The 15,357-nt window shown below is 46.3% G+C and overlaps 1 protein-coding gene across 5 annotated transcripts in view; it reads left to right on the top strand.

The window, feature by feature from the left end:
- The first annotated feature begins 279 nt into the window (after window positions 1-279).
- LOC112226994 (cyclin-Y) overlaps window positions 280-15,357 on the top strand; it is a 34,052-nt gene continuing 18,974 nt past the window's right edge. The window contains exons 1-2 of one of the 5 annotated variants that reach the window (XM_024391755.2): window positions 280-570; window positions 762-945. In XM_024391755.2, coding sequence (XP_024247523.1) covers window positions 792-945 — 154 coding nt within the window. In that variant the 5' untranslated portion in view covers window positions 280-570; window positions 762-791. The other 4 variants (XM_024391756.2, XM_024391757.2, XM_024391758.2 and 1 more) reach the window with 4 other exon arrangements.

Below are 15,357 nucleotides of genomic sequence, written 5' to 3'. Positions count from 1 at the left end.
CTTTTGAGTATATTTACTATTCATTTTTATATTATTGGTTTCACTTTTGTTTATGATCTATTTCACTTGCTTTTGCAATGTAAACATGTTTCCCATGCCAATAAAGCCTTTTGAATTTAATTAAATTAACAGAAAGATATTGGTGGTATTTACGATGTTGTTTGTGCTCCATTGGTTGCCCTTTTCTCATGGCAACGTGCCACAAATGTTGCTGCTGTGATTACACATGGCTGTATTTCGCCTAAACGATATGGGAGTTTATAGAATTCTTTGTGGGTCTGTGTGATCTGGGAATATGTGTCTCTGATGTGATCCCGACAGGAGGTTCTGAGCTAAATTGTAACCACCCACTTGAACCGGAACCTTTTCAAGCTACAACTGTGTTGCCTTCACGATCATGTGTATCGCAGAGCTTCATTTACATTCCCTTTACACAACTGATAAAAACGACGATGTCTCCTCCTCATCAGGCATGGATGATTTAAAAATGAACGTTAGTCATGTTCAAAAGCGTGGTTAATGCGTGGTCTTGGCCGACTGTGGAAGCTTAATTGATTTACTTAGAAGAAGGTAGGCTGGCTAAAAACAGTTTACAGTGTAAAATGCGAAACATTTCTCTGCTTAGTTGCAGATGCTGTTGGAGGATTTATCAATGACAGTGTATTCATGTGCTGGTCGCGGCGGTGGTTTCACCCTCGTTGCTCTGATCCTCCTCCCCGCTTCAGTAGCGATTTGAACTACCGGTGTCATTCTTCCAATAGGTAATAGCAACATTGTAACGCATTGGAAAGATGGGGAGCACGACCTCTTGCTGTGTGTCTTCAAGTCCGAAGCTCCGAAGAAATGCTCATTCGAGGCTGGAGTCGTACAACACCGAGCCGGAGTTGAGTAGGGAGGATACGGGCTGCAACCTGCAGCACATCAGCGACCGAGAGAATGTCGACGGTAAAGTATAAAATAATTACCTAATGTAGACCTATTCATCTTTAATGTTCTCGTGTGATGGTGGTGAGTGTTTTGAAACACGACTCAACATTTTGAAGTTCACACTGAATGTTTTATTGGTTTGGCTTGCCAAATAGGCTATAAATATAACATGTCGCTGCAACCTGGTCTCAGAGTATTTCGTATTGTAACGACCCTGGGTTTATAATACACTGGGTTTATAAGTGGGAAATGGACTGCCTTGCGGCACAGTCGATAGCGCGTTGGACCTCGGGCTCGAAGGTCAAGGGTTCGAGACCTGCTCCCTGCTTGTTTCATTACAGTATTATTCTTTACGGAAACCAAGACACTCCATTTAATGTATTTGAAGTTTCATATGGTATGCATTAATTTGTAGATGTCCATCACCCATTTCGTATGATATGTTAGGAATTCTGGCTAGGTGGCTAACGTTAGCTAGGTTAGGAGAAGGTTTAGCTAAAGGGTTAAGGTTAGGGTTATATGAGGGGTTAGTTAAAAGGGTTCATGTTAGGGGAAGGGTTAGCTAACACAGTAAGTTGTTGCAAAGTAGCTAAAAAGTAGTATGTAGTTGAAAGGTTGGAAAATTAGCAAAAATGCTAAAGTTGACTGATGAGATTCGAACTCGCAACCTTTGGGTTGCTAGACGTTAGTGTTATATGCCTGATCAACCATCCTATTTAATTTTTTTGCCTTAAGTAACCAGCTGTCTTATATAACCATATCAAATGTAACATATCATACTAATTTTAGTATCCAGGATTTATATTTACTATGTTACATCTAGTGTATGAGACCAGGCTGCATGTCGGCAACATTTACTAGTGTGGGACCTTTATTGGTCATTTATAATATATGCATATTCCTATCAGCAAGGCTTTCTCCTCCCCCTGGCAATGGATCTCTGTGATTGACTTAATGCATATACTAGGCCAGCCAGATTATCTGAATGTATGTTGTTACATATGTTATTACATAGGTATTTCTATATGTGGGGGCAGGCAGCATGGGCATCCAGTCTGCCTCTCAGTCCCATGTGACGTGTTGAAATATGGGTTGTCCCAAATAGCACCCTATTCCTATTAAAGAGCACTACTTTTGACCGTAGACTGAGCCTTTATAGGTCCTGGTCAAAAGTGGTGCACTATAGGGAATAGTGTGCCATTTGGGGGACAGCCTTGGTGCACCAGAGCAGACAACATCCTGTTCATAAATGCTTCTCTTTGTTTTCACTTGGAGCATGAAAGACACACCAATGGCGGCATGGTATAGCACTCTTTATTGAAACATATATTCAAAATTGATACATTTACTCTCAAAGTGTAAATGGATATAACCTACTCAAGCTGGACCGACTCATGTATAGATTAAATTCTCTGAAGTGAAATATTGTAAGGTCTGCTCTGCAACACGCATGTCTGAAAATCCATGAACTGCAAAGTCTGCACATTTGACATCAACTGCTTTTGGGGTTTCCTCCATTCCCTATCACGACATCAGGTCACTGAAGATTCATCAGTATTTCTTATGGGTATGTCCAGTGCTTAAAGTGGATTTAAATATAGGCCGGTACTCACTTTGTGTCCAGCCCAGTATTGTATATATTTAGGTGACAGTACTCCACAATCTTTGATCCAATATTCTATAAGATATTCTGTTACTCAAGCAGTAGAATATTTTGAGGTGGTGGTACCGGTGTGTACCGGTCCAATTCAAACACGGGGTATGTCCAAGCCACAGTGAACCTACAGTGGTGGATAGAAGCTGTGACTGTCTGTACAGTTTTAATTATAGGCTGTCTCACTCTGCCTTGGCTCTTACTTCTGAGAGCTGGAATGGACAGAACAGCAAACCCATAATCTGGTGGTGTGGGTTTAATGCACCCAGCATGTTATTCTGGAGCAGCCTTGCGAGTCCCTAGAAACACCACCAATAACACCTCTGCTTTTGAGATTTAGCTTGAAGACGAGAGCAATGTGACACAGAGTATCCCTCTACTACACATATGGATGGTGAGGAAAAAAATAGAGGGAGGGAGATTAAAGAGAGACTGACAGAGAGAGAGATACTGAGGACTGCTCATTTCGTGATTTGAAAGGAGCGTATTGGTGAATGTGTTTGTATTTATTATGGATCCCCATTAGCTGCTGCCAAAGCAGCAGCTCTTCTTCCTGGGGTCCAGCTAAATTAAGGCGGCTTATAAAATGTTGGGTGTCTGTCAGACAGCATCCAGAGCCCTGGTCAAAAGTAGTGCACTATATAGGGAATAGGGTGCTATTTGGGACGAGGTCTGCGAGTGAGGTCACAGACAGGATGGCGATGTGCTTCTGAACAGCAGACTGATCAGGGGGCTGTCTGTCGCTGTCCTACCACAGCAGTTGTGTGTGTGTGTGTTATCTGTAGCTGTCTTACCACAGCAGCAGCTGAAGCCTGTAGATGCAAATTACATCCCCAGCGGGACAAATCACTACTGAGAAAGACAAACTAATGCCTTCATTTAGAGATGGGGAGTCTTATGAGACACTATAAAGAGGGTTATTCACTTCTGAAAGGATGGACTGTTAACCCCAAGACTCTCATGAACTAAATCTCAGTATTTGTTATTAGAATACTCTTGTCAAAATAGTTCTGGGTCCCTCTTTTAAAAGATCTACAGGGTCGTTCCATGAATAGAGTACATTTTGTGTCATGTAACTTGGTAAAAAAACATGACATTCTGATGTAATGAGCACATGTTCAACTTCATAAAAACATGTATTCCCATCTCCAGGGGTTGAATAAAAAAAAGTGACAATAGTAAGTGCCAATAAAGTAACAGGGTTGACCGTAACAGGGTTGACCGTAACAGGGTTGACCGTAACAGGGTTGGCCGTAACAGGGTTGACCGTAACAGGGTTGAACGTAACAGGGTTGACCGTAACAGGGTTGACCCTAACAGGGTTGAACATACAAGGTTTGAACTTAACAGGGTTGAATGTACGAGGTTTGAACTTAACAGGGTTGAACGTACGAGGTTTGAACTTAACAGGGTTGAACGTACGAGGTTTGAATTTAACAGGTTTGAGGTTTTCATCATAATCAGCCATACATGTCCTTGTGACGGGGGAGATGGAAGCTTGTTGTGGCAACCGGGAGTAGCAATTGAATGTAAGCTTCACCCCAAAAATGACATTGTTAAAATATTTCTAGCCTAACTATGGGTAACAGGGTTGATGTGTTATGCTCGACTCGCTCAGCTCAAACACCAGAAAATGGCTAAAAGTAGTAGAACCAGCTTCTGCACTATTATTTGAAAAAATAATAAAATGAGAGTTCTGTTCACATAACAGGGTTGACCTTAAAATGAGGGAGAGATGTAAATTATTCACTAATAATATTAAATAAATAATTATCTTCAGAAATGACTGTCAAAGCCTGAACATAACTAGGGGTTTGCAATGATGGTAACAACTTGAAGAAATGTTGGCGTTAAGTGTGTAAAAAAAAAGAAGACAAAATTAATTTGATTTAAATCAATTGATTCATTGAATTTCCATGTGGTATAATTAGTAAACTTCATTTAGTATAACATCATTGTTTTATTTAATATTGGTGCTGCACATATTTACTTATAAGGTTGGGTCTAGTTCTGTTTGAATGAGAAGCCTGAGTCTGGGTTATGTGATGTCTGACCCGGGCAGCCTGGGTTATGTGATGTCTGACCCGGGCAGCCTGGGTTATGTGATGTCTGACTCGGGCAGCCTGGGTTATGTGATGTCTGACTCGGGCAGTCTGGGTTATGTGATGTCTGACTCGGGCAGTCTGGGTTATGTTATGTCTGACCCAGGCAGCCTGGGTTATGTTATGTCTGACTCGGGCACTGGGTTATGTGATGTCTGACTCGGGCAGTCTGGGTTATGTTATGTCTGACCCAGGCAGTCTGGGTTATGTGATGTCTGACCCAGGCAGCCTGGGTTATGTTATGTCTGACCCAGGCAGCCTGGGTTATGTGATGTCTGACCCAGGCAGTCTGGGTTATGTGATGTCTGACCCAGGCAGTCTGGGTTATGTGATGTCTGACCCAGGCAGTCTGGGTTATGTTATGTCTGACCCAGGCAGTCTGGGTTATGTTATGTCTGACCCAGGCAGTCTGGGTTATGTGATGTCTGACCCAGGCAGCCTGGGTTATGTTATGTCTGACCCAGGCAGTCTGGGTTATGTTATGTCTGACCCAGGCAGTCTGGGTTATGTGATGTCTGACCCAGGCAGCCTGGGTTATGTTATGTCTGACCCAGGCAGTCTGGGTTATGTGATGTCTGACCCAGGCAGCCTGGGTTATGTTATGTCTGACCCAGGCAGTCTGGGTTATGTGATGTCTGACCCAGGCAGCCTGGGTTATGTTATGTCTGACCCAGGCAGTCTGGGTTATGTGATGTCTGACCCAGGCAGTCTGGGTTATGTGATGTCTGACCCAGGCAGTCTGGGTTATGTGATGTCTGACCCAGGCAGCCTGGGTTATGTTATGTCTGACCCAGGCAGTCTGGGTTATGTGATGTCTGACCCAGGCAGTCTGGGTTATGTGATGTCTGACCCGGGCAGTCTGGGTTATGTTATGTCTGACCCAGGCAGTCTGGGTTATGTGATGTCTGACCCAGGCAGTCTGGGTTATGTGATGTCTGACCCAGGCAGCCTGGGTTATGTCTGACCCAGGCAGTCTGGGTTATGTGATGTCTGACCCAGGCAGCCTGGGTTATGTTATGTCTGACCCAGGCAGTCTGGGTTATGTGATGTCTGACCCAGGCAGCCTGGGTTATGTTATGTCTGACCCAGGCAGTCTGGGTTATGTGATGTCTGACCCAGGCAGCCTGGGTTATGTTATGTCTGACCCAGGCAGTCTGGGTTATGTGATGTCTGACCCAGGCAGTCTGGGTTATGTGATGTCTGACCCAGGCAGTCTGGGTTATGTTATGTCTGACCCAGGCAGTCTGGGTTATGTGATGTCTGACCCAGGCAGTCTGGGTTATGTGATGTCTGACCCAGGCAGTCTGGGTTATGTCACATCCCATTTATGGCTTTGTGGCCCTTTCCTAAAGTGACTCTCTCCATCCTGTGTTTTTAAGCAGGGGTCATCACGACACTATTTCAAACCCCATGCTTGCCCTGTATGAACTGATCTCTTGGCTGATACTACGATTAGATTTCAGACTGATGGGCCAGGCAGGCAGGCTGCTTTTGAAGAAATTCAGAGCATGTCTTACTTTGTCCAGAGATGAGTCCTGGGTGGATGACAAATGGTACCCCATTCCCTTTATAGTGCTGTCAAGACTTCCGCCGAATTTGCTTCCTCTCCTTGTTCGGGCGGCATTTGGCGGTCGGCGTCGCCGGTCGTCTAACCATCATCGATCCACTTTTCATTTTCCATTTGCCTTGATTTCCCACACACCTGGTTTCAATTCCATCATTACATGTTGTGTATTTAACCCTCTGTTCCCCCCATGTCCTTGTCCTGAACTGTTTATTGTAAGTGCTTGTGCGCGTTATTCTGGTGTGCGACTGGTTTTGTACTCATTGTATTGATTGTTCTGTTTATGGTGATTTTTATACTGCACCGTTGTAACACAGTTTTTGCTCTCCTGCGCCTGACTTCTCTGCCACCAGTACGCACCCCTTACAGTGCACTACCTGTCACAAGTGTCTGGGCTCTGGTCAAAAGTAGTTCAATGTATAGAGAATAGGATGCCATTTGGGACAATTATTCTGTTGAGAATGGTGCCGACTGGCAAGGCCCTTTTTTCTCATTACCTGAGTATAGAAGACAACATGTTCAATACCAACGATCCCGTGTCCTATATTCAGGAAATATCCTAGAATAAATATCATTTCTCTCTAGTTAAAATTTGAATAATATCTTTGAGCGAAAACTTATTTTGTAGAGAAAGAGAGAGAGAAAGAGGTAGGAAGAGAGAGAGATGGTCACAAAGAAATAGACACTCTCAGAAGGAGATGGGAGGGGCGGGGGGATAACGACGACAACGCAGTCTTATGTTCTCTCTGTCACACAAAGCTTACTGTGTTCCCGAATCCTGCCTTAAGATGATTGCTCATTCTGCAGACCAGGGCGCCAGGCAGGCATCAGCTGACGCTCCTATTTAAGTTTATAGATGCAGGGAGTCTCTCCTCTCTTCTCTCTGTGGGGTTTGTGTAATGGTATCTTGTTATTAAGTCCATAATGGGCTCTCAGGGTTGGGTGAGCTAAGACACAGCTTGCGTCCCAAATGGAACCCTATTCCCCATAGGGCTCTGGTCAAATGTAGCACAATATATAGGGAATAGGGTGCCATTTGGGACGCACTGACCTAACATGCTGGGTGCTTTGAAGTCGACTTATAGCTCATTACTTGGAAGTAATTGATGATGAGTGATATCATCTTGAATGTAATGGGGAAGAACTCCTGTAGCCTTCTGGAGGTGTTCTGAACATGTCCTCTCCTTTGTATTTATCAATGTAGTGGCTAGATACCATTCATTGCACTAATTATTTGGTGCAGAAGGAACATCCTTTATTGATTATATGGTCAGAAACGGTCTATATATTATTATGACTCTGCATGAGTCCCTTGCCATGTTATTCTCTCCCCCATGTGACTAGCGTGTCCATTGTACATGGAGTAGTCAACAGGAAGTAAAACTACAAACCCTTTCCTCAACTGTCTTTATTCTCTCTTACATTTATCACTGCCTACATATGTCAAATAGACTGGTTTATTATCAGATATAAGATGGTGCTCACTGCTCATGCCTTGAAGGAAATGTCTTGTAATGTATCACAAGCTCTGTGTGCTTCAGCTCTTCAGATATACAGCTGAAGTGGGGAGTTTACATGCACCTCAGCCAAATACATTTCAACTCAGTTTTTCACAATTCCTGACATTTAATCCTAGTAATAATTCCCTGTCTTAGGTCAGTTAGGATCACCACTTTATTTCACATTTAATTTTAAATGTCAGAATAATAGTAGAGAGAATTATTTATTTCAGCTTTTATTTCTTTCATCACATTCCTAGTGGGTCAGAAGTTTACATACTCTCAATTAGTATTTGGTAGCATTGCCTTTAAATTGTTTAACTTGGGTCAAACGTTTTGGGTAGCCTTCCACAAGCTTCCCACAATAAGATGGGTGAATTTTGGCCCATTCCTCCTGACAGAGCTGGTTTATAGGCCTCCTTGCTTGCACATGCTTTTTCAGTTGTGCTCACACATTTTCTATAGGATTGAGGTGAGGGCTTTGTGATGGCCACTCCGATACCTTGACTTTGTTGTCCTTAAGCCATTTTGCCACAACTTTGGAAGTATGCTTGGGGTCATTGTCCATTTGGAAGAACCATTTGCAAACAAGCTTTAACTTCCTGACTGATGTCTTGAGATGTTGCTTCAATATATCCACATAATTTTCCTACCTCATGATGCCATATATTTTGTAAAGTGCACCAGTCCCTCCTGCAGCAAAGCACCCCCACAACATGATGCTGCCACCCCCATGCTTCACAGTTGGGATGGTGTTCTTCTTGCAAGCCTCCCCCTTTTTCCTCCAAACATAACAATGGTCATTATGGCCAAACAGTTCTATTTTTGTTTCATCAGACCAGAGGACATTTCTCCAAAAAGTACAATCTTTGTCCCCATGTGCAGTTGCAAACCATATTCTGGCTTTTTTTATGGCAGTTTTGGAGCAGTGGCTTCTTCCTTGCTGAGCGGCCTTTCGGGTTATGTTGATATAGGACTCGTTTTACTGTGGATATAGATACTTTTGTACCCGTTTCCTCCAGCATCTTCACAAGGTCCTTTGCTGTTGTTCTGGGATTGATTTGCACTTTTCGTACCAAAGTACGTTCATCTCTAGGAGATAGAACGCATCTCCTTCCTGAGCGTTATGACGGCTGTGTGGTCCCATGGTGTTTATACTTGCGTACTATTGTATGTACAGATGGACGGGGTACCTTCAGGCATTTGGAATTGCTCCCAAGGATGAACCAGACTTGTGGAGGTCTACAATTCTTTTTCTGAGGTCTTGGCTGATTTCTTTTGATTTTCCCATGATGTCAAGCAAAGAGGCACTGAGTTTGAAGGTAGCATTTGAAATTCATCCACAGGTACACCTCCAATAGACTCAAATTATGTCAATTAGCCTATCAGAAGCTTCTAAAGCCATGCCATCATTTTATGGAATTTTTCTAGCTGTTTAAAGGCACAGTCAAATTAGTGTATGTAAACTTCTGACCCACTGGAATTGTGATACAGTGAATTCTAAGTAGTGAATTATAAATGAAATAATCTGTCTGTAAACAATTGTTGGAAAAATGACTTGTGTCATGCTCAAAGTAGATGTCCTAACCGACTTGCCAAAACTATAGTTGGTTAACAAGACATTTGTGGAGTGGTTGAAAAACATGTTTTAATGACTCCAACCTAATTGTATGTAAACTTTCGACTTCAACTGTACAAGTTAGCTGTTATGGTACAGTTTGACACAGTAGGAGAAACGGGGGACAGACAATCTCACTGTTCTTTCATACATTTTCCACCACTTTCAACTCCATTTCTGTTTCTTCTTCTCTTCCATCACTCGCTCCCTATTCCTCCCCTCCTGTCTCCTCCTTCCTACTTCTCTGTCTGTAGACACCGGCCTCATCTGAAATTATGCAAATGTAGAGATGCTTAGACGCTGTCCTATTTCCTTTTAATACCCCCCTCTGTTAAAACTGGTGGTTTTGAAGAGAGGAAAAGGTAAGCATTTTTACATTCAATTTTGACTGTAATCACAAACCAATCATCTCTATACCTGGAATTAGTGTGCCTTAAACCATTGAAGGTGTCTGTCCAAAAATAAATGTCCAAAGTTTGCAGGAAGGAGAGAAGTTAAATTCCCACTTACTGCTAATGAATCATTTCTAGCCGATTAAGCCTTGGCAGGAGTACGAGAGGTGGTTAGTTGATTTATTGACCAGTAAAAGGAGAGTCATTTATTCCCATCAGTGAGCATCTCATCACATGAATAACCCATTTAGAAGCATTGGTGTCATTGGCCTTCAATAACGTGCTCAGAGGAAATAATTTACTGCCAATCTGATTTTCACTTGCCATTATGCAAATAATGCTATTATACAAATCTGAGTTGACATCCCTGTCTGGTGTTGAGTAAGATTCTTGGATTCTTTAGTTGCAGAGAAATAGTCTTCTCAGGGGAAGACTGAAGCAATTAGTTACATATCTGATTGACAAGACTAATGGTGCTTTGGCCTCAGTCTGGCCCTGTCAGTGCTACTTTTCTCACCCATAGGGCTCTGGTCAAAAGTAGTGCGCTATATAAGGAATAGGGTGCCATTTGGGACACAGAGCCTTTCTCTCCTAGACAGAGCTCCGCAGCTCAGCGTTTTGTCGAAACTGGACCCACCACCATCCACTACACTCTTACAGTCAACTTTTGTAGCCCAACAATGGGGTGTCTGTTGGAACAGTATTAGGGAGATTAGACAACGGCCTGATGGGTCTGCATCCAAAAATGGCGCCCTACTCCCTTTATAGTGCACTACTTCTGACCAGAGTCCTATGGGCCCTCGCCAAAGGTAGTGCACTATATAAGGGATAAGATGCTATTTTGGACACAGGCTGTGTTTGCTAAGTGATAGGATGGATGATACAGACAGTCGTTTGGGAGTAGTAGCTGTTTTTGTTCATTCTCTCCTGACATTTGCATGTTTTGCTTTGGGTTAGGAGTTTATAAAGGAAGTGTCATTCTGTTCAGTTGACACAAAGATGCATTTATGTGCAAAGTAGTTGCAGCAACTATCAGTCAGTAATATTAAGAGAATCCTTTTAGCGTAGTGAGAGCCACACAAAGGAATGGCAGCCAGTAGTCATCTGGTCAACACTGTAAATACTCATTTTGACATCACCAGACTAGATCCTTAGGAGGAGTCCTCTTGTAAAGTATCAAATGCCAAGAGACAGAGAGCAGCAGCGTTGCCTTACAATTAAGACCTTTCGCAAATCATATGGAAGTATTTTACAGCTTTTTTTTTATTGACTACTCTATCATTCTCCCATTATCTTCATACCGATATTCTCAAACTGAAAACTCTATTGTTTTGGACCAAATCTAAATGTGTTGTTGCTGTAGTGAATCCTTAAATCTATTCAATCCCTGTTGTTAAGTCTAACAGAAACAACAACAAACATGGCCCCCTCCCTCCTGCCTGCCCCAGTCACCTGTCACTAGTCACCCGCAGGCATCCAGTGTTTCCAAACAAACATGTGACTGTGATATGTGGCCTGTGTTGTGGTAGCCCCAGCCTCTGTTCTTTCCTCCTTTATGCCTCGCCCTCTGTCTCTCTCTCTCTGCCTCTCTTTCTGCCTCTCTCTCTCTCTCTCTCTCTCTCTCTGTCTCTCTCTCTCTGCCTCTCTTTCTGCCTCTCTCTCTCTCTCTGTCTCTCTCTCTCTGCCTCTCTTTCTGCCTCTCTCTCTCTCTCTCTCTCTCTCTCTCTCTCTCTCTGCCTCTCTTTCTGCCTCTCTCTCTCTCTCTCTCTCTGACTCTCTTTCTGCCTCTCTCTCTCTCTCTCTCTCTCTCTCTCTGCCTGCCTCTCTTTCTGCCTCTCTCTCTCTCTCTCTCTCTCTCTCTCTCTCTCTCTCTCTGCCTCTCTCTCTCTCTCTCTCTCTCTCTCTCTCTCTCTCTCTCTCTCTCTCTCTCTCTCTCTCTCTCTCTCTCTCTCTCTCTCTCTCTCTCTCTCTGTTCACAGGACTGTTAATTTATAAAGCCTATCAGAGAACAGCAGGCCTACGCTACAGGCGACAGCCTTCACTTACATGGGCTGCATCCCAAATGGCACCATATTCCCTACATAATATTTGGTGATTTTCCACCTGAGACTTACCCAGCACCAGTGTGTCACCAGTGTTTATGTTAATGTTTGCTCAGGAGTGGGACACTAAAGACTTGGGGAAGAATAAACTACTGGCCATTTGCAAAGAGCAGAATAAACAACCCCTGCATCATCAAGATAGTTGCTTTGTGATGTTTTAGTTCTAGAAAGGTGTTAGCCCATGTTCACAGTGAGTCATTGTTATGTAAATGAAAGCTGAAAAGTACCAGTTGCCAGGTCCAGTTGCTTGACCCCCAAGTCAGAGCAGGTCCACTGAGGCCATGACCCAGTGAGACATGTGTGCCGGTCCATGTGTGCCGGTCCGTGTGTGCCGGTCCGTGTGTGCCGGTCCGTGTGTGCCGGTCCATGTGTGCCGATCCATGTGTGCCGATCCATGTGTGCCGGTCCGTGTGTGCCGGTCCGTGTGTGCCGGTCCGTCCGTGTGTGCCGGTCCATGTGTGCCGGTCCGTGTGTGCCGGTCCGTGTGTGCCGGTCCGTGTGTGCCGGTCCGTGTGTGCCGGTCCGTGTGTGCCGGTCCGTGTGTGCCAGTCCGTGTGTGCCAGTCCGTGTGTGCCGGTCCGTGTGTGCCGGTCCGTGTGTGCCAGTCCGTGTGTGCCAGTCCGTGTGTGCCAGTCCGTGTGTGCCTGTCCGTGTGTGCCGGTCCATGTGTGCCGATCCATGTGTGCCAGTCCGTGTGTGCCGGTCCATGTGTGCCGGATCCATGTGTGCCGATCCGTGTGTGCCGGTCCGTGTGTGCCGGTCCGTGTGTGCCGGTCCGTGTGTGCCAGTCCGTGTGTGCCTGTCCGTGTGTGCCAGTCCGTGTGTGCCGGTCCGTGTGTGCCGGTCCATGTGTGCCAGTCCGTGTGTGCCGGTCCATGTGTGCCAGTCCGTGTGTGCCAGTCCGTGTGTGCCAGTCCGTGTGTGCCAGTCCGTGTGTGCCGGTCCATGTGTGCCAGTCCGTGTGTGCCAGTCCGTCCGTGTGTGCCTGTCCGTGTGTGCCGGTCCATGTGTGTGTCCGGTCCGTGTGTGCCGGTCCGTGTGTGCCAGTCCGTGTGTGCCGGTCCATGTGTCCGTCCATGTGTGCCAGTCCGTGTGTGCCGGTCCATGTGTGCCAGTCCGTGTGTGCGGTCAGTCCGTGTGTGCCAGTCCGTCCGTGTGTGCCAGTCCGTCCGTGTGTGCCGGTCCATGTGTGCCGGTCCGTGTGTGCCGTGTGTCCGTGTGTGCCGGTCCGTGTGTGCCAGTCCGTGTGTGCCAGTCCGTGTGTGCCGGTCCATGTGTGCCAGTCCGTGTGTCCCAGTCCGTCCGTGTGTGCTGGTCCGTGTGTGCCGGTCCATGTGTGCCGGTCCGTGTGTGCCAGTCCGTCCGTGTGTGCCAGTCCGTGTGTGCCGGTCCATGTGTGCCGGTCCATGTGTGCCGGTCCGTCCGTGTGTGCCGGTCCGTGTCCGTCCGTGTGTGCCAGTCCGTGTGTGCGGTCCATGTGTGCCGGTCCGTGTGTGCCGGTCCGTCCGTGTGTGCCGGTCCATGTGCCGGTCCGTCCGTGTGTGCCGGTCCGTGTGTGCCGGTCCGTCCGTGTGTGCCGGTCCGTGTGTGCCGGTCCGTGTGTGCCGGTCCGTCCGTGTGCCGGTCCGTCCGTGTGTGCCGGTCCATGTGTGCCGGTCCGTCCGTGTGTGTCCGTCCATGTGTGCCGGTCCGTCCGTGTGTGCCGGTCCGTCCGTGTGTGCCGGTCCGTGTGTGTGCCGGTCCGTCCATGTGTGCCGGTCCATGTGTGCCGGTCCGTCCGTGTGTGCCGGTCCGTGTGTGCCGGTCCGTCCGTTGCCGGTCCGTCCGTGTGTGCCGGTCCGTGTGTGCCGGTCCGTCCGTGTGTGCCGGGTCCGTGTGTGCCGGTCGTCCGTGTGTGCCGGTCCGTCCGTGTGTGCCGGTCCGTCCGTGTGTGCCGGTCCGTCCGTGTGTGCCGGTCCGTGTGTGCCGGTCCGTCCGTGTGTGCCGGTCCGTCCGTGTGTGCGGTCTGTCCGTGTGTGCCGGTCTGTCCGTGTGTGCCGGTCTGTCCGTGTGTGCCGGTCCGTCCGTGTGTGCCGGTCCGTCCGTGTGTGCCGGTCCGTCCGTGTGTGCCGGTCTGTCCGTGTGTGCCGGTCCGTCCGTGTGTGCCGGTCTGTCCGTGTGTGCCGGTCCGTCCGTGTGTGCGGTCCGTCCGTGTGTGCCGGTCCGTCCGTGTGTGCCGGTCCGTCCGTGTGCGGTCCGTCCGTGTGTGCCGGTCCGTCCGTGTGTGCCGGTCCGTCCGTGTGTGCCGGTCCGTCCGTGTGTGCGGTCGTCCGTGTGTGCCGGTCTGTCCGTGTGTGCCGGTCTGTCCGTGTGTGCCGGTCGTCCGTGTGTGCCGGTCTGTCCGTGTGTGCCGGTCCGTCCGTGTGTGCCGGTCCGTGGAGATAGAAACAGGAAAGTCACACTGGGGTAATTCTCAGGTGGAAACTCTGCATAATGCTCTGCATAATGCTCTACTTTAGACTAGAGCCCTATAGGTCTTGGTCATAAGGGCTCTAGTCAAAAGTAGTGCACTATAAAGGGAATAGGGTGCCCCTAAATCTTTGTTAAAGTTCCATTAATGTTCCACAGTTGACTCCTGATAAGTGTGCTGCAGTTCACCACAAGTCCCAAATACATACATGTTCTATAATATCCTGTATCTGTGTCACCTTTAACCAAGGTGATGAATTTACCTAAACACACCATGTTTACATTAAGCTGTACAGTAAGCTTGTGATCACTGTACATGTGTTTTATGAATGAATGGAATGTCAAAGAAAACACAGGGTAAATGACTGGCTTAAAGCACCTTGGTTTACACCGCTCTATCTCATGAAGAGAACATAACTGAAACCAGTTGAACCATACTATTCAGGCCAACCTATTTTTTTGTGTCATAATACTTGTTTTGAGTAATAACATGGACTAATTGTCAACACTCTCAGGGCTGATTTCCCAGACATACATTTTCCATTGAATGTTTTTCTTAGTCCAGAACTAGGCTTAGTCTTTGTCAGGAGTTTAGCTACTTTCAGATACTCTATTAATGCCTGGGCCATAAATGTTACATTCCTGGTATTCATACTACTCTTCCACAGTCAAATGTATTTACTCAATGACCTACTATTTATATTTTACCATATAAATCAATTAAAGAAAACCAGAAATGTAATGAAGCTTTTACAGTGGTTCGCCCTGTAATGAATAATTTTATTGCACATCTCAGTCTTTGCCAAAAATACTTCACAACTGGTCCTTACATTGAACACGCGCACTCACTCACCTTATTTACATAAGTGTTCAGACCCTTTGATATGAGACTCAAAATTGAGCTCAGGTGCATCCTATTTTGGTTGATCATCATTGAGATGTTTCTACAACTTTATTGGAGTCCACCTGTGGTAAATTCAATTGACTGGACATGATTTGGAAAGGCACACCTGTCTATATAAGGTCCCACAGTTGACAGTGCATGTCAGAG

The sequence above is a fragment of the Oncorhynchus tshawytscha genome, linkage group LG28 (genome assembly GCF_018296145.1).
Source record: "Oncorhynchus tshawytscha isolate Ot180627B linkage group LG28, Otsh_v2.0, whole genome shotgun sequence".
NCBI lineage: Eukaryota > Metazoa > Chordata > Actinopteri > Salmoniformes > Salmonidae > Oncorhynchus > Oncorhynchus tshawytscha.
The sequence above is the reverse complement of the archived record's forward strand: the minus strand, read 5'-3'. Positions and strand labels throughout refer to the sequence as shown.